This window comes from Impatiens glandulifera, chromosome 5 (assembly GCF_907164915.1).
Source record: "Impatiens glandulifera chromosome 5, dImpGla2.1, whole genome shotgun sequence".
Lineage (NCBI taxonomy): Eukaryota > Viridiplantae > Streptophyta > Magnoliopsida > Ericales > Balsaminaceae > Impatiens > Impatiens glandulifera.
In genome coordinates this window covers 10129150-10154769 of record NC_061866.1, presented here as the reverse complement: position 1 = coordinate 10154769, position 25620 = coordinate 10129150, and the positions used below count along the sequence as shown (strand labels likewise).

The window sequence follows — 25620 nt, the reverse complement described above, 5'->3', positions numbered from 1 at the left end:
TTAGTCCAAATGCAAGAAATAGGCAAACTGCAAGAAATGCATACCTCATATTCATTATCCTCCACCTTCTCTTCCACCTTCTCTTCCACCTGCTCCTCCACCTGCTTCTCCACCTTCTCCTCCACAGCTTCCTCAACATTCCCACCATCGGATGTCCCATCAACCACATCAGCCTCCTCAACATTCCCAGGGTCTATCTCCAACAAAAGCCCATCCTCGATATTCAATTAACCATCTTCATCTGTCTTCTCCTCCAAAGTCCCAACATTGTCTATCTCCAACAACGACCCATCCTACAAAAAATAGAAAAACCTTCAATTAGTCCAAATGCAAGAAATATGCAAAGTGTGAGAAATGCACCAAATGCAAGAAATGCACCAAATGCAAGAAATGCATACCTCGATATTCAATTCACCATCTTCATCTGTCATCTCCTCCACGGACCCAACATTGTCCATCTCCAACAACGGCCCATCCTAAAAAAAACAGAAAAGCCTTCAATTAGTCCAAATGCAAGAAATATGCAAAGTGCGAGAAATGCACCAAATGCAAGAAATGCATATCTCGATATTTTTTTCGTTCAACAAATCATGATTTTCATTTTCATTGTCCTCCTCAAGCCCAACATTGTCTTTCTCCAAGAGCCCAATAATTTCTTCCTCCTGTCCATCCTACAAAAAACAGAAAAGTCTTCAATTAGTCCAAATGCAAGAAATATGCAAAGTGCGAGAAATGCACCAAATGCAAGAAATGCACTAAATGCAAGAAATGCACCAAATGCGAGAAATGCACCAAATGCAAGAAATGCAAGAAATACATACCTCAACTTCATTCTCCTCCACAAGCCCAATATTGTCTTTCTCCAAAATCAGCACAACATTGTCTCCCTTCCCATCCTACAAAAAAGAAAAAATCCTTTAATTAGACCAAATGCAAGAAATGCCAAATGCACGAAATTTATCATCATTCAAACTCATACCTCAGTGTTCACCTCAAAATCTTCCTCGTCCTTTTCTTCATCATTCTCCTTCTTTTTCTCCCCTTATGTGGCTGATAATATGCCAAAGTCTTGTTGTAGTTGGTTTAACATCCGTTTAATGAGAATTATTTCATTTCTCATTTCAATTTTGATGAGAATTATTTCGTTTCTCATTTCAGTTTTGAATTCATTTAGCTCCTTCGAAAGTTCATCCAATCTACATCTATCCTGGGGAGTTGTTGCTGTTGGAGTCGGGGGAGAGGATTCTTCGTCTTCGTCTTCGTCTTTTCTACTCGTGGCGCTCTCGACAGAATAAGAGCTGCTGGTGCTGGTGCTGGGGGTAGGGTTGCGGGTTGTTCTTCTCGTGGAAGGTTTGGCTTTGGCTGGAGTAATTTGTCTTTTCTTCCTCATGACAGTTTTTTTATGAGGAACTCCATCGTTAATATCTCCAAATTTCCTCTTTCTGCAGTCAAGATCAAAAAAGACATCATAAACATTACCTCCCATATCTTCAAAGTCATCCCCAGCATATAAGATCTTCTATTCTTCAGACAATTCCATTTTCTTAACAATCTTGCCTTGTAGGGCAGTGTGAAGATCAGAGGCAGTGCTCTTCCTCTTTGATTTGTACTGTATTATCCTTGGGCAGACAAGCTCTTCCGTTTGAAGTGTCGTTTTAATTGTAAGATTGGGGACAAACGTTTGGATCACCTCATAAGTCCACACTTGTAAGGCTAGTGCGAACCCATATACGGTATAAGAAACATCGACATCTTTGTCTTTGTCTTTGTTCTTCTTCCCCGAGGCGACATTCTTCTTCTGCAGATATAGCTTCCTGTAGCGATCAAGGTCTTTGGTCAAACCCTTGATGGTTGCTCTAAAGGACACCTTTCCCCATGGAAAATTGAGGAAGGTGTCGATGTCATCGACCATGCTGAAGAGTTTCATATTTATTATCCTCTTCGGGTCAAGGGCAAAGAGATAATGGGAAACAAGGTATACCAGCCCCAATTTCCATGCATCTTCCCTATCAGAGCAGGACAGGAATTTTGAATGAAGGTCTGCTATTCTAATAAGTGGAATACGTTTTTAAAATATTTAAGAACCAAAGTTGGAGATTCTTCAACCTGATTGAAAATCGTTTGCTCCGCAAGGAATCTCCCAAAATTGAGACCTGTAACCAATACAAACTCCCTCATCCCGAAGCACAGCTCTTCTCCATTCACAAGGAACTTCATCTCCATAGAATTTGAGCTGGACTTCCTGAGGAGAATGTGGTGTATAATCGTTCCTGAGAAACGCAGTAACGGGTGCCCTTTGAATAAGAATCTGAATTGGGTTTCCTCTACCCTTTCAGTTATATTCATCTTCGCAAACTTGGCCGCAATATTTCCCATATTGGTTTTCCAAGATACCCTCCCAGCAAACTCGGGTATTATAGTGGACTCCATCTACAAAATAAGGAACAAGATGGGAATAAGCAAATCGAATTAACCATTGAGAAATGCTTGCAAATTTCTTAATACATTAAGGTGCAGTAAAGGTGCAGTAATACATTAAGGTGCAGTAATTGACAGTTCTAAATACATTAAGCATATGATGTGTCATTTCTTAAATCAACAACTCATCTTGTCTCATTGGCATTCTATTAAACGTAAAGCAGTAAAGCAGAATAAGAACAGACGAAAATTAAGCAGTGTATTATGCAATAAAGCAGTAAAAGTTAAACCCTAAGCCTACACAGTCAAAGAAAATACAAAAATACCATTTCTTCACAAGAACATAACAAACACGAAAATGCCATTTCTTAAACGAGAAATGAATGAATAAACGTAAAATGAATGCATGCAGAATAAGCATATTGATACAATACTCGTCATATACCCTAAAAGCATTTACACACATAAATGAAACCAGAACCAAACCCTAAACCCTAAATACATCAATATAAGTCAATATAAACGGCATAATACACTTCCAAAACCTAACCCTAACCCTTAAAGCCTTAAACTCACCGGAATATGTCGAAGAGACGGTGGAAAAAGACGATGATGTCGAATAGACGGTGGAAAGTCGATGATGTTGGACGAGGAACGATGTTGAGGAACGATGATCTTGATCGATGTTGAAGGAAGTCGGCAGTTGAGAAGACGTGGTTTTGGAAGTCGGGGTGGGAGGGAGAATCGTGGAGGTTTTGTTTTAAATTAGGGCCGACAAATTATATATAAGACTAAAGACGCGAATTACCATCCACGCGTTTCATCTAAAAACGCGTGAGTTCATCAACGCGTTTTAGATGAAACGCGTGGATGGGAATTCACGTAAATTGAAAAACACGAATTGCCATTCACGCGTTTCATCTAAAACGCATGAATGAAATCACGCGATTTAATCTAAATCGCGTGAATGGTAATTCGCGTCAATGAGCGTAAAATCTGGCGCCCGAGGGGTATTTCTGACATTTCGTAGGGCAAAAGGGCCCTTTTTGCCAACATTAGCAGGCGCGTGCCTTTTTTGGAATTTCCTCTGTTATAGGGGCCATTTCATCAAATTTCCCCTCGAATTTACCCCATTTAAGATTGAAAAACATGATTTTTACCTTAGGGTTGTTTGGATTATTTGAATAACTTGAGAGAAAAAAAATTATAATAGAGATGACAATAGATACTTTACCCGTCCGTCGGATAGGGAAATACTCATTCCTGAACCCGATTTTTATTTTACTACTCGACCCTGAAATTGACGGGTATCTTTATTTGTAACTCATTTGATTTATCGGGTACCCGATCTCCGACGGTACCCCATTACCCGATTAAAAATATGAATTTATATTTATTATTTTCTAAACATACTAAATATTAAAAACACAAATAAAAATATTACTTACTTTATATAATTTGTATTGTAAAAATTAAAAAATATAACAACTCTAGAGATGAAAAAAAGTTGAAGGGATACTCTAGAAACTTTGTGATAACAACTTTTTTACCCCAGTTAAGATTGAAAAACATTATTTTTACTTAGGGTTTTTTAGATTATTTGAATAATTTGAGAGAAAAAAAATGATGATAGGTAATGATTTTGAGAATGTGAGAATATGGATGACAACAGATACTTTACCCGTCCGTTGGGGAGTGAAATATCAATTCCTGAACCCGATTTTTATTTTACTACTCGACTCTGAAATTGACGGGTATCTTTATTTGTAACTCATTCGATTTATCGGGTATTCGATCTCCGACGGTACCCCATTACCGATTAAAAGTATGAATTTATATTTATTATTTTCTAAACATACTAAATATTAAAAATACAAATAAAAATATTACTTACTGTATTGTAAAAGTTAAAAAATATAACAACTCTAGAGATGAAAAAAGTTGAAGGGATATTCGAAAGAAACTTTGTGACAACAACTTTTTTGAGAGAAGGTTAAAGAAAATTAAAATAATTGAAGATAAAAATTGGAAAGTGAGTAAAGAGATAAAATATTTTGTTATTAAAAAAGAAATTAAAATAATGTTGGCCATAGATGGTGGGTATGAGTAAAATAAATAATATATTTACTATAAAATTTTAATATATGAAATTTGAAAAGTCAAGTTCTAACAAATATAAATATATATATATATATATATATATATATATTTAATATTAAAATTTTGGGTATCATGTTTGGGTTTTGCACTCATTTCCGACCCGAACTCAATTAGGTAATCCAATTAACTCCTCATTTTCGATTCTGATCCCAAATCCGATTTAAAATACCCGAATCCAATTTTAATCCCAAACCTAAATTAACAATGAATGCACTCTTTCACTCTGCTTTTTTTATACCATTAAGCTCAACTTCTTTAAACTCTTCTCATACGCCAAATTCTTTAAGTCTTTTTTTCGGTAGAAATGAACTCGTATTAGCCTCTTGCACAAGATCCAGATATTTTACATTATCTAAGTTATCTTCAATCTCTTGAATAACATCATTAGATATTGGAAGTGTGGAATTAATTGGCGAGTTGGATTCTATCATATTTGAATTAGACGAATTTGTTAATCTAACAAATGAGTTGAACTGAATTCAATATGATTAGAATCACCTATAAATTAATTCAAATTAAACATATTTAGAAAATGTCTTTCATAAGGAAGAACATAAACAAATTTGTAGAAGAAAATACGCACACACCATTTATCTTATTCTACTATTAATGAACATGCTATTTCAATTAGAAATTTTTTGAAACCTAGAATTGAGGCTCAATACTATCACTATTAATGAATTTATGTTAGAATTTATTTCCAAGTTAGTATCTAGATTAAAGAAGTTAGTGGGTCAATCTTAAAATTAAATTCCCCAATATATTTTCTTTATAGTTACTACTTACTAGCTAGATTATAATAGTTAGTGGTTTAGGATAATAGTCTTTAAAATGCTAATATCTTGTTCAATAAAGAGTGCTTCTGTTTGGATTTAGCCTATTTCATCAGATTATAGAGAATCTAGATTTAAATAATTTGTTGATAATGATTCTAAAAAAATGTAGACTAAAATATACCTGAATGATTTTGAGGAACAAAATTGTTCATTGAACTCAAAGAATCAGTCTTCGGATTATGGATGAAATCGGTCTTCGAATGATGGAGGAAGAATCGGTCTTCGGATGATTGAGGAAGATGATGGAGGAAGAATCAGTCTTCGATGATGGAGGGAAAATGGGTGAATAGTTGGGGATGAATGGAATAGAAGAGATTAGGGTTTTTTTTAGTTTATATATATTATTATATATAAATATAATTATAAATAACGAGCTACTCGAACAAGAAATATAAAGCTTGAACTCGAGCTCGGCCAAACCGAGTTCGAGCTGAGCTTTGACCGAGCTACTCACGAGCAGCTTGACTCGTTCACACCCATATCCACGAGTATGGGGTATACATGTATACATTGTCATTAGGGGTGACAATTTAAGTAAGTTTAAGGTTGGCGGGTTCGGGGTTCGGGTTGGCAGGTTAACGAATTGAACGATTCTAACATAAACCTGACATGTTTAATAATTTGGGTCAAAATCTATAACATTAACCTAACCTATTTATTTGTGATTGACCTGAACTTGACTCGTTTGACCTAATTTAACTAACTCAACTCGAACCAAACCTGGTGCAATTAATTCACATCTCTATTTCAAATAAAATGACACCAATACAAAATCAAATTTAGGTTAAATCACAAATTCGTTTATAAAACAAATTTAAATAAAAATGAGTGAGTGAATAAGAAAAAATAACACAAAACTCAACAAAAGAAATTTGTAAACAAGTTATTGGGTCTACTTTGGGTCATATCAGTTCGACACGATTTTGACCTATTTATTAATCAGGTTAAACATGTCGACCTGATTTTGACCCGAATTAAAAAAATACATGACCCTAACCTGATTTTTTCGTGTTCGGTCCATGTCGTGTTTTTGTGTCGTGTTCAAAATTGTCAGCCCTAATTGTCATCCTTAAGTGAAAATATTTTTTTTTGTAAAATTACTTAAAATGTATTGATATATATAAATAAAATAATAATTTTAAATAGAGTGTATTTTAATATTTTATTAAATGAATGAAGTGATTTCATAGAAAATATTTAATTATATTTGAATTTAAAAAATAAAAAATTAAGAACCTTGTATTCCAAGTCACATATTTCATTGTACACCATTAATTAATTGAAATAATTGAAAGCATCAAGAACATGATCAATGAATGACAAATCAATAAATTATTTATGCATGGCATATTTCAGATATTTGATGGGATATTATTTGATGATCAAATGTTAAGAATTATTTGATGATTACTTTATACTTTGTTTGTTAGGTGGTATTAATATGTAGATATAGGATAATAATAGTAAATTTAGTTAGATTATTGGTTGAAATGCTTTATATAAACAGTGTGAAAAGATTATATAATTTACACATCTAGGTACAAACCAGATATTAAGCTGTGTAAAAATATTATTTTTATATTCATTATATTTTTTTTAAAGCCCTGTTCTAGAAAGTTCATCCATGTTTTCCTCTTTTCAGTATTTTCTTATTTTTTTTTTCATTTCCTTCGTCTTTATTTGAAACCGAACATGAACAGATAAATAAAAGAAATAAGTAAAAATAAAAATTTCAATATTTGTTAACATTATTTTATAACATAATACAATATATGTTCACAAGTTACAAGCAATAAAAAAATATATATAAATGAAGAGAAATAATAAAATAAAATAAAAAGTAAATATTAATTTAACAATTAAATTAAATTTATATAAATATAAAGGGTAAAAATGTCTTTTACATTTTATATAACATTTTTATATTACCAACCAAACCCAAAATTATAAAATCTATAAAATTTATAACCCTCTTATACTTTCAACTAAATACAAATAATATATAACTTATATCTCTTAATACCCTTTACAACTTACAACTCTTATAATTAATATTTATATAACTAATATTATATAATAAACGCTACCTAGATTACTAAATAATGCACACTATGAAAAAACATAGAATTTGAAATAAGAGAATCTAAGTTTCAATATTCAACGGAAAATGTTTCTCTCTTTTTTACAATAATTTTATTTCAATTTCTAAATGAGAATTTAACTTCTAATCTTTTATTTCTTAAAAATCACACTTACCATTTAAAATAAGTCACTTTTTAAATCACTAAGTGAAATTGACTCGTTATATAGAACATCTTAAAAGAAAATATCTCATTAAACTTGTAAAAATTCCTCAAAATCAAACCAATATCTCCACAACTTTACTTTTTAATATATTTTTTTTAAATATAATTTATTTTCAATCTTCATAAGTTAACATAACCTGACCAATATGTCCTTTGATTTTAAACAAGTTATATTTTTTGAAATAAAATAACATTTAAATAAGGTTGAACATTTAACGGACTAATCTAAATTCAAACCGAATCTGAATTACGAATTTAAATAATTTATTTCGATTTTGGTTGAGTTCGGATTGAATTATGTGCCATTTGATTTAGAATTATCCAAATTACCTAAACAAAATTTTATTTTCAATTTTTTGATATTCTGACCAAAATATACCACATCATCTTTTTTAATTAGGTGGCACAAAGCTTCTTCTCCCTTCCATGGAGAAATTTGAGCAGATGACCCTTAAAATAGGGTGAAATGCGGAAAGTGAGGGTGGATAATTTAAATAGCGTTGGTGACCCCTTTTACTGTTTTTGGACGAAAATGCCCCAGTTGCGTGACGCAATTTTTTATTTTTTTATTTTTCAAAAAAATTTAATTATGAATTTTTTTGGACGAAAATGCCCCAGTTGCGTCACGCAACCCCAGTTGCGTCACGCAACCCCAGATGCGTCACGCAATCATGTCACGCAACTCCAGTTGCGTCACGCAATCGCGAGATGAAAAAAAAATTTGGAAAAAAAAAAAATCCGGTTGCGTTACGCAAAGGTACAATTGTCATTAAAAAAAGAGGGTCACCAGCGCTATTTAAATTATTCACCCTCACTTTCTGCATTTCATCATATTTTTAGGGTCATCTGCTCAAATTCCCCCTTCCATGTGTCTTTGTTATTACTCAATTTATAAATTATGTTATTTAGTTTTGAACTAAAAAATATTTCTGCATTATCAAACTAAAGGTTACTTCTAACAAATTAAAGAATAAAAATAAAATAAATTTAGAGTAATAATTAGTTGACAAATAATAAAGATAAACTTCTATATTGCAGCATTTTGTAATAATGACTATAATTACAAAAATATAGCAAAAAGTTAATGTTGAAAAGTTTTAAGTTCAATATTTTTTTTAATTAAGCATGTTATGTTCTGCATAGAAGAAGAAAGTACTAACTGAACATATTAAATATTATTAAAAGAAAAAATAGAATAAAAAAAATTGTTTAGATTATTTACACTATATTCGTTTCAATATCTATTAATCATTATAATTGTTTGAATTATGAATTTATAAAAAAAATATAAAAAAAATATAAAACAAATAAAAATAGTTGTTTTTATCAATTTACTTAATCTAGTTTTAAGAGAAAGAATAATATCAGACAATGGATCATAAAGAATAAAGTGGTAAACAATTTGTTCACATGTGAAAATGTATTTTTTAAAGTAATTCTTCACCACTTTATTCTTTGTGAAGTATGGTACAAATTAAATATTAAGACTTTTAGGAAGAAAAGAAAAAAAAAGTATGAAAATACAATTGCAATTACCAAATTTCAAACATGTCATTTGTATTAAAATGTATCATTTTCTTGTTTGATTTTTAATAGAAGACATTTACGTATTCCAAATTTCATGACGTACTTTATAGTTTTATTTAATAGAATAAAAACTTAATATAAATGAATATTCAATATAAAAATGATTTAAGGGTAATACATAGTGTCTTTTAACACGATTCTTATCATTTTAAATTATAATAGTTATTTGAAAATAATTTTTAAAGTGATTATTGGAGCACATGTATTTATTTATTTTTATGTACACCTACAGATTATTTTCATTATAGGAAATTGTTATTAAATGTTAAGAAAATAATCATTAGTTTAAGAAAAATAAAAATAAATTAGAAAGAAGAGTTATTGGTGATGTTTTATGAAAGTTTAAAAAGTGATTTGTTTTAAAAACTAATTTGAGAACTAAAATAAGCGATCGAAATAATTGAATGGCTACCGATAATTTGCCCTAAATTTATTAACATTCTTTAAATTCATAATCAAATAATCTAATTTATTAGAAAAAAAAACTAAGCACATAAAACAATTAAAAATAATGTTATCAATATATAATTATAAACAATTTATAAAGTAAAATGATATAAATTGCCATTATAAAATGAGATAAAGTATTATTTTTTTATTCTTTTAGGTATACAAAATATATTTGAACATTTTTCACAATGAATATTTAGATGAATATTTTTTAACTTTCTATATTTATTTTCTTTCAATAATAAATATAAAATTCAATAATTAGTTACAATTAACCACCATTTCAACTTAAAATAAATGGATTTCACACCCCATTAGAACTTATGTCATAACTAAAAAAATAATAATAATAGAAAAAAGATAGTTGCATATTTTTTTTTGGATTTATACAAAAACATTCTCGTGACCTTTTAATTTCCGTGACATTCTCTATTTTTTATTATTAATTCTTTTTATGATTCTAATATTCTTAATAAAATAAAAAAGTGAGGTGATCACAAGTGAGTTATTCATCTTTGTATGTCATGTAGTGGTACATTACGACAATTCCAGCTCATTCATTATTTCATTTCAATACTTTTTCATGCCAGTTCAAAATCATCAATAAATATATATATATTAATTGCATCGTTTTTCTCAATTATATATATTATATTCATCACTCAAAATAAAACAGTTTCTTCCACATTACATATTGAAAGAATGTGTAACAAAATATTTATTTAGCAACGTTAAATCCCTTCCCCATGTTTTAAATTAGTTAATACAAATAAATCACTTACTCATTCTATTCGTACCCAAATACCCTCACTCGGTATTTCTCGATGAACTACAAACAAAAGATAAAATCCAGCCGGCGCAAGATTGTTCGAACTCGGCATCGCAGCCGTAACATCAAAAGTCGATGAATCAATTCCCGACACAATACTACTATTCCCAATGTCAAGTACCAATAACCGAGCGTTCATCGCGAACGAATGCGTATTAAACGACGGTGACACCATTGTCACCAAAATTGAACTCCCATCCAGAGTCGACCCATCGAGGTCGACTCTGAACCGCAACGACACTTGTTGCCCGTACGCGAATTTGAGAGCTCCGGAGACCGGGGTGATGATTTTCGGGCGTAACTTATCTGAATTTAGATATGACGGAGAGAAACTCTCGAGGGTTAAATCGGTTGGGAACATAACTCCCGTAAAATTGTAATAAGTGTGAGGGTTACTTCCGCCCACTAAAACACGACCATCGCGAAGAAGCAAAGCCGACGAATGATACATTCTCGGAATATTACTCGGGCTTTGAACATCGAACCGTGACTCGAGATCTCTATCGGGCCGATAAACAACCGGGCTGAAAACCGGGTCACGCCCGTATTCCCAACCCGCCGTACCCGTTCCAGCGCCGTTAATAATTAACACGTGACCATTCGGAAGCAATAGCATATCGCCCATTACCCGCGAATATGGCATGGTCTCAACAATCCACATTGGATCCGGGTCGTTGATCCGGATCCTTCCGCAAGTGTTAAGCGCCCGAACAAACTCTCCTTTTTGGGCGCTTACATACGATCCTTTCGGTGCGCCTCCACACACTAAAACCTCGGCTTGAACCGTTTGGGCGTTTAAATTCTTGAGTGGAAGAAGAACCGCAGACCCGGTACTCGGGTAAGATCTCGGATCCCCACCCGGTATTTGCGGGTAATTTTTCACTACAATCGATTTTTGATAATCAAATAAGATTGCTCGATTGTTCGCGAAGATGAACAGATTACCATCAACGTTAAGAAACACAAACGGGTACAAATTATTCTCAATCTTCGGATCATTCGTTTGTGCCAAGAACGGTAATTTATAAACCGGTGAAGAAACGGGTGATGTTTTCGGGTAAAACTCATAATTAAACTGCCGGCGGCCGCCGATGATGATCTGTTTAGTACCGTCCGGTAGAATATGATTAGTTGAATACCATCTCTTGTTAATCAAACCAGAAGGAATTTCTAACCAATCACAATCCGAACACGGTTTGAAAACCCTGACGTTTCTTTCGCCGTCGCTATAACCGCCGGTTTGAACAAAGCTGCCGTCGGGAAACATGGCGCCGGAGGAACACCAAACATCGGTTTGAACCGTTAGTGGTCGGATTGAGTTTGAAACGACGTCGTATTCGACGGAATGAGCCGTACAGTCTCTTTTTAGAACGGTATCATTTGGGTCGTCACGACATTTTCCGTCCGGTAGGGAAATGTTGGACTGACCGAAATCGGTCCGGTCGAAGATTAGGACACGGTCGTTTGGGAGAAGTTGCATATGCATAGCTGAAATTCCTATGGAGGGTTGAAGGAGAGACCATGTACCGCCGTCGCCGGCGCCGACACCGGCACCGGCGAGAAAGAGGGAAATGATAAAGGGAATTGACTGAAATTGGTTCATGATCAACATAACATCAGAGAGATTTCAATATTTCAATAGTTCTTACTTACTCTCTATCTGTCGTCTTTAATAGTTAGTATATAATTATTTTCTTGATCAGAAGAGCAGCAGACAAACATGGAGGAGAGAGAAAGATGAGTTAATGATAATGATGGTAAAAATACTATTTTCATCCTCAAAAATTGAATTATTGGTATTTAGAGAAAAATTGTTTTTCAATAATTCTGTTACAAAACTTTTAAATTATATACAAATTAAGTAAGAACTTATTCATACTTATTCGATAAAAATGATTCTCTCCAACCAAGATAATATTACTTTCTATTTCACTTTTTCATTTTTAATAAAGTGTCCAAACTTGTTTTCATTCTCTTAACTAATATAATCCCAATATGAAAGATTATGAATGTATATTAAAAATAATAATAATTGTTTAAACATAATGACAAAAATAACACAAAAAAGAAAAAAAAGAATAATATAATACAATCACGTTGTACAATCGGTTATCAAACTCGTAAATACTCGAGAAAAACGATTAACTCCCCGACTCACTATACCGACTTTCCAGAATAAATCTTAGAAAACGTCGTAGTAATAACATTATCAATGATACGCATCATACCACTACGATCATTGAAGATTCATCTATTTCTTTCTAGCTAGATAGTATATCAGAAAATATTTTAAATGATAACATAAATATGTAGATCTGACATATAACCGTCTCAATTCAAACTTTTAGCAATTACCGAAAGACTTGAGCATTACTTAACGAATCACAATAATACTCTATAAAAGACTCTAGATATTAATCATTCATCGATTATACAATAGTAAGTGAGTTGCCGATTTCACATTATCGTGACATATACGATAATGACTTACCATAATACAATTTTTATATGGATATATCATTCGTAAATACCTTTGTGAATAACGCTTAATCCAAAAAATGAGATTTTGGATGAAGTCCTTAACTCACAAAACTTCTCTCAACAAAAATCATATGGAATAATCTTAGGGAACAAATTATAGGATTGCCCCACATGGAAACTATTAATATCTTGACAACGCATAATGTCCTATCAAAATTAACTATATTATGGAAAGAACTCTCCCTCCCTAATATTTAATCTTCTTCTATATCAAATTCGACTAGCAAAACTACTATACCGGGTATCAAACACGTTCTTAATTGTGGAATTTCTACGTACATAACAATAGAAACAAGCTAATGATACGCCACATCTAAGCTTTTGACACTACACCAAATGGTGTCTCAAAACAAATCGAAGATCCATCCCCCATAATGAATCTTAATTGTTCGCGAAAACTCTTTCACATAGAATAAATTATCTTCCAAATGATACATTCAACTAGATAATTAGACATTTTGGTAACCAACCAGATCAATATTGACCATACTTATATCTGATTATCAATGTCCAAAGACTATAATTACAAATTCACTATTAAAAAAAAATCTTGAATATATAGTCTTTTATCTTTAAATCATTTAACCTTATCACAACTAACTAGTTGACAAGATAATGAGTTAAAAAAATTTCATAAAAATTTACACATTATTTTTATTTTTACCGCCACACTTTTGAGGAGAATGAAGACATCATATATGTGTGCATAAATGACAACATTCAATATTATTTTATTTTTTTCTTGTAGATAGATATATCTCACCTTTTATTTTAGTGATAATCAGATTCCAAAAAAATTTGAATCTTAATTTAGTATCCAATGATAGGTTGAAGGAAGAAAACCAATTTTAAACCCAAAATATTATCATCATTATTATCCTATTCAAAATAAAACAGAATTTGATAAAAATATGTCTTAATTGTTAAAATTAAACAGAAGACCTTAATATTCACATAATAGTCGTAATTTGTTTCAAAAATGCTTAAAATTTATTTAAGCCTCCTGAACCATGCATAGCCAAATGAATAAGTACTTTAATTAGGTGATTGAACCTTTAGATGAAAATACTAAACTATATATGATTTCTTTGAAAAAAAAAAACTATAATCAGGCCAAATAAAGGTAAGTTCTTCGGTTAAGTTTTAAAAATAATTTTAAGCAAATTAACTATCATTTTATACATTTATAAGATAGTCACATTATAAATTTATTAATTAAAATATTATTTATTAATTAAAATGTACATTATTATTAATATTAAAAAAGCCTTAAATCTTTCAAGTTTTCTACCAAACTGATTATTTAAATAATTATGACTCAAATAATCATTATACAAATTAATATATATTTATTAGACTTTTGTGCACATTAATTATGTAGTGTCTAAAATTTACTATATTTATTTTTCTACATGGACTGTATTTTAATATTTTTATAGGTATATTTTGTTTCGTTATCTTTAAACAACTATTATTAAATTTCATATTCATAACTGCGAATAAATAACCGCGATTAATATGATAATTCAATTGATGGTTTGACGTGAGACAACCCTGATAGTGTTATGATTAGTTATATAAGTAAATGTGAAAATTTTGGACATTATCAATCTACTAATATTAAAGCTCAATAACTTCTAAATTTTTTTTGTTGATTGTCTTAATTTATGCTTTTATTGTTAACCTTTCATTTGTCATTCTTTCTTTAAGACACAAATTGTTGATTTTTTTTTTATTTCCTTTAAATAATTATATATATTACATAATTGAAAATATCATTTTATTAGAATATATTCATAAAGAATTTTAAATTTCTCAGAAAAAGTTTATTCTCCCTATTGAAGACTTGAAATACAATGTCATTAAGTTAAGTTTCTTGTCCCTAAGAGAATATATATCTAAAAATGAATATAATTCGACTTATAAAGTTTTTGTTTTCAGAAATGTGCCATATGATTTCCAGCAAGTATTTAGCTTTATTTTGAATAATAATAATATAATAATTACTTTATAATTAAATAATATTATAAAACTCGTCTGTTTTTAGAAAATTCGTGAAGTGATGAGAGTCAACTATTAAAATGTGAAAGGTTTCATTTCAACTGTAAACGTTTTCAATGAAAAAACGAGGTCATGACTCTTGGGATTTCGTAATAGTTCTACTTAATTCAAAAAAGAGTTCAGAAGTTAATTAGATATTAATGAGTGTTAGAGGGTTAAGATGAAAAGTTTACATAGTTTGAGGACTTGTCTGAGCACTAATATGTAAATTAAGTACGCATTTGATGTTCAGATTTTTATTTGATATAAGGTTATCAATTTTTTTTAATAATAAAAGTATTTAAAATTATTAATATATATTGATATTTTTTTAAAATAAAAATATTAAATTAATAAATTTAGTGATTTAATTAATTAGAGATTGGATTAAATATAATATTATAATTGAATTTAAACAAATTCAAAACAACAATGCTATATATATTTTTTTAGAATTGCATGGGTTTTAAAATAATTTCTCATTAAAAAAAGATTTATTTGAAATATTTTTAGACTTAATTATTAAAATATTTTATTCTTATTTAAATTTAATATAATTAAAGTAATTTTTTAATTGATGAATTAAATTTTTTATAATTACATATTAAAATAATACTAATGTTATAAATAAATATATAAACGAGATATTAGAAAAAATATATCCGAATATATTTATGGTCTCATTTTAGGAAAATAAATTTGCTATTTTTAATTTTTTTATACAATAAAGCGACATGACAGGATAGTTAAGTTTATTTATAAAAAAAATGTAATTAATTCGCCTCTGTGATGTGCCAGTTGCCAGCTAATATATTAATATTATATTTTCCTTTAATATATAAACAAAATATAACTTTTATATAAAAAAAACAATACAGTAGTGACGCAAGTACGATTTAAGAATCAGAGATTGTTGGATTAAAAAAAATTAGAGTGGATTTAAGAAAAAAAAAAATTATTGATGAAATGAATATATTTTGTCATCCTTTTAAAAATTAAAAAAACAAATATAAATTAAATTAAAACATAAGAAATTAAGAAATTATGTCATATTTTATGTAAATAAATAAATATATTTAAGTTTTTTTAAGGGGCTATACCACTAAACATTAACATATATATATCTCAAAGGATAAGAGGTAAAATATAAGAAACAAGTTTAAGACTTACTCATTGCATTAGGAAGATTTGCCTTTCAAAAGTTTATGGTCACTCAATACAATTAGTTTTATTTAACATTGAAATGTTTCAAAATCTTGAAATATAACTCGGAATTGCCTAGTCGAAGAATACTCAACGTTACGCTCTATGATCTTATTCGGTTTGGATTATTTCAATAACCCAAATTTAAAAAACACCATTTCACTCCTTATCTCCTCCATCACATCATTCAATTCATTAATCAAAATATTAAAATACTATCTATTTTAAATTATTATTTTTTTATTTTATCATTATATATTAATACCTATTAGGTTTTTTTTTTTTATCAAAAAAATCTACATTTCTCAAAATTACCACAAATCATTATTTTTCAAATAATTTTAATTATTAAATAACCCATATCCGAATCACGACATATATCTTGCTCGTCAAAAGACATTGTTAGAAACAAACTCCATATCCTTCTAACAAAAGTGAGAACTAAATATCGTTAATTTTTTTTTTGTCTAAGCTTGTTATCGTATCATGTATTAGAATTTAAACAAAATTGGGGTGAACTTGAAATAAAATAAAAAATATAGAATAAATGAGAGGATGAATGTATGTGATTTTTGTGTTTTGTTTTTAGAATTAGTTAAAGAAATAATGAATAAATTGAAAAAATTAGAAAATTTAAGAATAATGTCACATTCCTACAATAAAATTCACCTCAGCCTTAACGTAGAGTTCGATATGATAGTCCATAAAACCAATAAAGACGTTCTAATAAATTGTTGTATCATATATGGTTTCCAGACTAATCATCTGTCATTACAAAAGCTAATGGACACATTTTCCCTTTAAATAACTAAACACGCTTTTAAGAGAATTCAAGTTCTTATTGATACGTGTCCAAAGCCCCGCCCCGCACAAAAGGAATAGAGACAGATTGGCGGGTGTTGGGTGAATAACTTGTACCACTTAATTGTCGGTATTTAGCCCATAAGTTGTCATTTTCAAATGAGAATAGACAATGCCTAGTTAAAACCCATAATATCATGAATACAAGGTCCCTTATTCTTCACCATGCTCCACCTAGAGGGCACGTTTAACAAAGGTCATCTGTTCACATGCATGTCAAACAAAATATACTTAAAGTTGTTGACAAATGTTAAAAAATGTATTGAAACTTGTTTAAATGATTTTTTTGATCATTTGTTTAATGTATAAGGACCATTTAAAAAAATGTATTGATTTTTTTAAATAATAACTATTTATAATAATGGACATTGTAAATTCAGTGATGCTTTGTATAATTTGGTTTCTTTACAAGTAATAAAGTGCTTTGAAATAGACCCACAAAAATGAAGAAAGATGCAATGATTTGGTCAATTTTAAGTGAACAAGGTGAGTGCTTTTAATTACCAACTGCCTCCCTTCATTTTTTTGCCATAATAATGTAAGAATTAATAGACTATGTTTGGTTGGTTATTGTTGAATAATTGAACTTGGGGAGGGATCAATTCTAATTTTGTGGTTTGGTTGATCACTTAAATTAATAATTGGGTTAGAGAAAAAAAAAATATGTAATGGTTTATTTCTGTAATTATATTATATAAAGAGTTTCTCTAAAATGACAATTTATTAAGAAAACAATTTTAAAACTCTACAGCTTACCTATTTATTTTGAGTTATAATTTTAAATAATTTAAAGTATGGAAACATTTTTAGTTGAAACTGGTATCATGACACGGTAGAATGTGATACTAGTTCTCCTTAATTTAAAAAGGGAAAAAAATAAATAAAAGTCTAATATATTTACATCCCTCGTATTATTTAAACCAATAATTAAAATATAAATACATTTCATTTATTTATTTTAATTAATTATATATTTATATTCTTAATATACTTTTCATAAAACAATTTGTATCCCCTAATCACTCTTCCTGTTCTTGTTTAGAAATTTCTCCATTTCCAGTATTTAACTTGAAATTTACATGTATTTTAAATTACACCACCTCAATTGTAAATTGATATTTACTTTTAAATTTAATTAATCACAAAGATTACAACTAAGTTTAGAAAACCCATAAAAATAATTAGTTCAAATTATGACATTAGTTATGAGTTATCAATGATCAACTCAATATATATAATATAAGAAAATCACAAATAAATATACTGAAAAATAACATCTCAAAAATACATATAAATATCAATTGACACACAAACAACTCACTCAAAATATTAAGATGCCTAAAATATCTTTATGGACTATGCACATTAAATTAAGTAAAATTGGACATTCTATTTTAAAATTAATAGGGATGTATTCATATTTATTTTCAATGCCTTTCAGAATGGCAGTTTAGGCGGTTCACTTTGTCTCGTCCCTAACGTTTATGTCGGTAGTATTGTATTAGTTGAATGCCCTAACATTTCTCAGTCTCGAGTCATCACAGATTGATTGATGCCCTCAACCTCCTCGAGGATCAAACACTTCATATGTCTCGATTGGTCGTTTCAGTACGTCTTGACCGATCGCCACTGTGTATCTCCTAGTTTGATTCGAATGACCTTCTCGTTGCTTAAAGGTCATGTGCATCCTGATTGGTCACCTCGTCATATTGTACCTGCACAACTCGGTGCCATCCAGTTAGACCTTTCGAGATCTCAGCCGGAAAAATTAGGGTGTCTGTAGTAAGTGAAAACCTGATGAATATATTATTATATAATATATATATATATATATATATATATATATATATATATATATATATATATATATATATATATATAAGTTTATATTAAGTATATGTTGAAAAGTAAAATTTATGTACTTTTAAAATCCAATAGGAGAATTCATAAAAAGTTCAAGAACAAAATACCAATTACACCTAATGAAAAAAGAGTAGTAACTCAATATACAACGCAAAAACATTATCGTATAAATGGACGGATTTATCTTAGGATGAGACGGCTTAAGTTCATTAAAAAAAATGTTTTGTCATTTTATTTTAATATAGGAGGTTGACATAATCCTAATTTCTTAATTTTTTAAATTTAATTTATAATTTGCTTTTTATAATTCCCTAAAAAGGTATAGATACACATTAATTCACCTGTACATCTATAATTTTCTTTCATTTTCTTTAAGTACATCTCAATTTTTGTTATGTTCTTCCTAACTCTCATTTTTCTATTACAATGCACAAAATAAATAAGTCATTGGTATTTTTGTCACTAATTCACGACAAATGTTTCAATAAATTTGAAAATATATAATAATTCACTAATGAAATCTCCACTGGCTCGGCCAACCGCAAGCAAACCTGAAATAAAGATGATGCTAGGTATTGTTTTCCATTTTTGTACCATTATATCTCTGAAATGATGTATAAGTTATAATTTTAGGGACGAATTCATAAATTATATTGGGATGTATTTAAAAAAAAAATTGTGGTGGACTTCAATAAAATTTGAGATGTGTTATAAAAAAAATAATGAGCAATTTATGAATAAAACAGAATGTGTTATCTATTTTTAATAATTAAAAAATTAGAGGTTATGTCAATTTCTCTTCCTCTCTTCACATCAAAGATACTATAAACATATATTTTTTTTGGGTTCAACAAATAATATTTTATTAATTTTTTTTTGTCTCAGATATGAATATTATATTGCCTATAAACCAAAAATTTAGGTTAAGTTGTTTTTAGTGACTTGTTTCATTGTGATATTTGTTTAGACTTCTCCCATTTGATATGGATTTTTGTTTATTAGTTGGTTTTAAACAATGTAATGGTACAATCTTTGTTTTTTTTTTTTTTTGAAGATTTATTATTATTAGGTTAGGTTTTCTTTTATTTGGATTTTATTTATGATTTTTAGAATATGTAAAGTCTTGAAATTTTGAATTTAATATTTAATTAGTTTGAGTACATGTTGAGTCTATTATTTATGATATTTTTTAGGCAAGAGTTTAATGTTAAATATGATAATCAGTTTTTTCTTTTTAATTTAGAAAATGTATATATAAATTAATTTCCAAATGAATCGGATTTTGAATCAAAAGTCCCACGATTAATCATTGATACAAAGCGGATTTTAAGCCGGTGCTAGGGACATGTCTCTATTTTAAGGGGTATTGAAGCTATCAAAGAATTTTTGGCCTCGCCTAGATCTATGAAATACATCTACCTAGAACTTTTTTCCGTCTTGTTCATTTTTTTGGTGTCTACTCAAAAGGATCGTGTCCTTAGACATCGCAAAGCAATTACATGATATCTTGGGCATGTATATTTCTAATCGACGATACAAAATAATGAATTTTACACCTATCGTTAGTTAGTATTGTCACCTCCATTTTTTGTTTACCAATTGCATTTGGCTCCCAAAATTTGAAAATTCAAATTTCACATTTGTCTTTGGCCCACATTTCTGATTCTGATATCCTTTTGTTAAATCACCATGTAATTGGTACAGTTTTTTCATCATACTATTTAATAGACAAAAGTAAATTACAGATGGGTAAAATTAATGAGAGGAAGTAACCAATCTGCAAGAGTCAAGATTCCATCCATGGTTTTGATTGGAACATAGATTAAAAAAAGAAAAATCAGATTTTTTATTTTACTTAATGTATATGACAAAATTAAATTTTTTTTTGTAAGATAATATTACTAATATTATATGCCTCTGTTTGGTTGGAGGTACATTACTAGATATAGGATAAAGATATCTACAGTAAAATTGATGTTTGGTTAAAATAAATTATATCTACAGTATTATTAAGGGTATAATTTATACCTAAAATGAGGTATAAAATTGTAACAGGTATCACTAGTTATAAATTTTATACTTTTTTTCTTTCCGTTTATAATCTTTACTAATATCTAATTTTTCGTTTAAACTCATTATTGTCTTTAACCTGAAAGCTATCCTTTAAAATGTAAACAAATTTTTTGAATTTTTCATCCTCTTAACCAATAATCTCTAAAGTGAAAATAGAGATATCAAAAATAAAATGATTATTTATTTAGAAAATGTTTAACAAAAAAAAATATACGAATAAATTAAAATAACAAGTTTCTTCGATAAAAAACGTCTAATACTATAATTTTTTTTGATAGTAAGCACATAATATTTAACTGTAATTTTTTTTATGTTAAATTACATTATTTAAGTCAGATTTATTTTAGTCGGTTTTGTTTTTAGTTAGTCTTATTTTCAAGTAATAGAATAAATTTTTATTTTTATAGGTACTTAAATTCTTGTTAAGCCTCCACAACATAGAACCATCTATTGAGGTTCATTCATTTGTTTGTGATTTTGTTATTATATATTTAATAGTATTCATTATTAATAAATATTAATTTAATTATAAGAAATAAAATATATCTATAAAGAAATTATATTATCATATAGCATTATTAAATATTTTTAAAAATATTTATCTGATAATAAATATTTGTTATTAGTTTAAATATAATTAATAATAAATATTAAAATAATTTATATAAATACAATGATAAAATAGTCTTTAATTATATTTACTATTTTTTATATTACCAACCAAACACAAAATTATAAAATTTATATTATTTATATCACTTTTATTATTCCAACCAAACATTAATAATTTATATATCTTAATACTCTATACAAGTTATACCCCGTACAACTTATACCTATATAACTAATACCATAAACCAAATGTCACCTATATATATAACCAACATTTATTTGTTGCTAACTAATGAAACATTTTATAAAGTATAAAGTCGTCATTGATCTTTAGTAATAGCAACTCGAGCAAATAACGCCGCTATTTGTCATGGTCATTACCCTTTCATCTTATGGTCTAATTTTAGTGACGAGTAATGCAAACCGCTACAATTGATATATTTTATACGAATAGATTGAATCTTTCAAATTCATACCAATATAGCAATTGAATTTAAAATTGACCATATATAGTACCTTTAGATCCCTTTAACATGTAATTAAATCTGAAATCATTCCAAATGTTACACCAAAAAATAAGAGAGATAATATTTATTTCTTGTCAATCAAGATCATCTTGCCCCAATCAGACCAAACATTCTTAAATCTATAAAACTGGTTGTATTATTACTATAAACTAGCATTGTATCCCGTGCATTTGCACGAATAATAATATAAAAAATCGTGAAAAAAATATTACGATAAAAATGTGATAGCATTTTTAATTTTATTTTTAATCGTTTTAAGTTTATGGGCGAGTCAACCCACAATCCGACCCAAGTATCCATTTACTCTCACATTACAGAACGATCTTTAAAAAATTGATACAATTTGATTCCTCAAATCAATTAGTTTGACCTCTAGAGTCCACTTCTTTCACATACTACGAGTGAAAGGGAAAATGTAAAGGCTACCATTAAAGTAGCCCATGCGAGACTTACTATATCCATGTGAATTATGTCCAATATTTTTATAAATATGACAGAATTCTTCCATTATTGTTCACTAATAATAGTGAAATCTATAGCGCAGAGTCAAAAGAGAATTATGACCGATTAAAAACTATTGATGAACCACCGCGCTCATCAAATTTGATGTTGAATTTAAAATATAAAGTGTTATTAGGTTAGTTGGTTAAAGAGTTGTATTTGTTTTGTTAGGTTGCAAGTTCGAACCATACCTATAGAATTTTTAATTTTATTTTTAACCGTTTTAAGTTTATGGGGTCAACCCATAATCTGACCCAAATATCCATTTACTCTTATATCCAAATTAACCACAACTCTCGATCGGGCAATCCGAACACTTAAAAAATTAAGCATCATTATATATATATATATATAATGTATAGAACATTTCATTTAGTTTTTTAAAATTAATAATGAAATATTAACAATAGATGTATTTATTGCAATCAGGGTTAGAGTTGAACATCTCATGGAGTAAATATGTTTTTAACGTAGGATTTTTTTTAGAGATATGAAATAAGTACGTAGTCTTGTCCCCTCTTATGAAATAGTGCAATAATTTTTTCCTACGTTAAAAACAGATTTACTCCATGAGATGTTCAACTCTAACCTGATTGCAATAAATACATCTATTGTTAATATTTCATTATTAATTTTAAAAAACTAAATGAAATGTTCTATACATTATATTATATATATATATATATATTAAAGCACAAAAAATATAAAATAAAATAAAATAAATTGACGAAATAAATATTATGAATATTTTGTAAGTTGAAAATAAAGCCAAAATGAGTAAAGAAAAATCAATTTTTAAACAAGCTCTAAGGCTGAAAAAGGGTTGTGATCTAGTACATCCAAAATAGAAGGAACGATGGCACACGAACGCCTACGCCTAAGCCTCATCCAACGAACAACAGCAAACTGCGTTGCCCGTTGCAATAAAAGGAAAGTGTTTCTGCGCAACACCGGATCAACTAATGCGTGCCTTAACAGCCACTAGTAAAAAAATGATTTTTAAGGAGAGCAAAAACCCTTGGAGAAAGAGAAAATGTCTTCGGTGATAGTGTTCACCGAGGACAATAAATGATCTCGCAACGTCTCAGTGATACGGCTGTCGGTGAAAGAAAAAAGACTATATGTGAGAGCATTTGTAGCTATCTGAGATAAATTATCACCGAAAGTAATGAAAGGCTCTCGAAAAAAATGTTTTATAATTACCGAGAGCTGACTCTTGGAAAAAATGGTTAAATAATCAATATATAAATTAAAAACCAAAATAACAAAGATAGGGATATTATATCATTAAAGTCAAAGGTCTCACACCACACTTGAATTATGACCAGAGGCCCCATCTTGTAAAACAATAGAATCTTACATGATTATACTCTCATCTTGTAGTAAGTGGAAGAGAAACAAGAATACTCGCAATCGTACCTCCTTTCTTCAGACCAAATGTCGAACCTCGATCATAAACCTTAAAACAATCAAACCTCCCATTCCAAATAAGCAACAACAACAACAACAATAAAGCAAAATCGTGTTTTTTAAAGAATAAAAAAATTACCAAATTGAACTCGACATAACGACCTTCTTAATTGTTGTCATGCCTTGTGTTCATCTATATATGTCAAGTCTTTCCTTTTCTCTATTATAAGTATCTATTATAAGTATGTATGCACCCACCATAGAATTCACACCTTCTTCATCCAAAATTCAATACTTTGATTACAAAACTTATCAATTTACTGCTAAAAAATGCAAAATCTATGAGACTGTGATCTAACCTATCTGTGGCAAATGATAGAATAATTTCCTGATCATAGTTATTACTAAGATCATCGAAGAATATTCCACCCACCCATCTTCTCTCCTCGTGATGATGTTTTCACATACACACATGTAACTCAGATCCAAATACATTTAAAAACAAACTTAGATAACAGTTTTCAAGTGGGGTTTTACCTTTATATATAAATATTCGTTACACCATTTATTGAATCGATGATAAAAACTTTGACCAAATTTGTCACAAACACTTTTCTGAACCCGCAAACATGAAACAACTACTACTTAAGAAAATTTGTGATGAACTTCACAAAATTAAGAATATGATATTGATTATAAGATAACGAGTGGTCTTAAGAGAGAGAGAAATAGTACATTTCTTTTGAGACTATCGCGACCAAGATAACGAGTGTCTTTACAAACTATCCCGACTTGTGGAGATTGGAGAAAGAAAGAGTCTTAGATCAAATATGCAAAGAGACTATCACGAGCAAGTATAGACTTCTAGAGATTGGAGAAAGAAAGAGTTACAGTTGTGAATCGCCAAGTTTCGAATTTTGAGACAATGCAACTCAAAATAAGACAATCGTAGACTTCTCTAATTAGATACTTCACCGCAGGATCGCCGAAGAAAAGAGTTACAGATCGAGAGTGTGTAGAGAGCCGATGTTCGTTCGTTCGTAGCGTCGGTGAGAAGAGCTGGAAATCTCTGGGGAGAGGAAGAAAGGAAGAAAGAGGCGGTCACGGCTAGGGCATAAAATAATAAGATATTAGCGAGAGCTGATTGCAATTTCTCTCGACAATATATTTATTTCCGAGGGCGGATGAATGCTTTCAGTAATATTTTAACTATCACCGTAGGAAGAATAATGCTCTCGAGATAAAAATATTTCCAAGAGCGGATGAAAGCTCTCAGCGATTATTCTTAGTAAACGTGCATATTCTACTAGTGTTTGTTAGCCCAAACACAAAGCGCCTATCGTTGACAAAATGCAGACGTAACGCTTAAGCATCCACGCATTAGCCTGAAATGACGCCATTTT

General features: G+C 29.4%; 1 protein-coding gene across 1 annotated transcript; it reads right to left on the bottom strand.

The window, feature by feature from the left end:
* Positions 1-10462: 10462 nt before the first annotated feature.
* Positions 10463-12288, bottom strand: LOC124940013 (aldehyde oxidase GLOX-like). The gene has a single exon (XM_047480490.1). It carries the CDS (start codon positions 12196-12198, stop codon positions 10540-10542), a length of 1659 nt encoding a protein of 552 aa, XP_047336446.1. The 5' UTR covers positions 12199-12288; the 3' UTR covers positions 10463-10539.
* Positions 12289-25620: the final 13332 nt, after the last annotated feature.

Coding starts and splice junctions, on each gene's coding strand:
- LOC124940013 (XM_047480490.1), bottom strand. CDS start 12,198: ATGTTGATCATGAACCAATTTCAGTCAATTCCCTTTATCATTTCCCTC.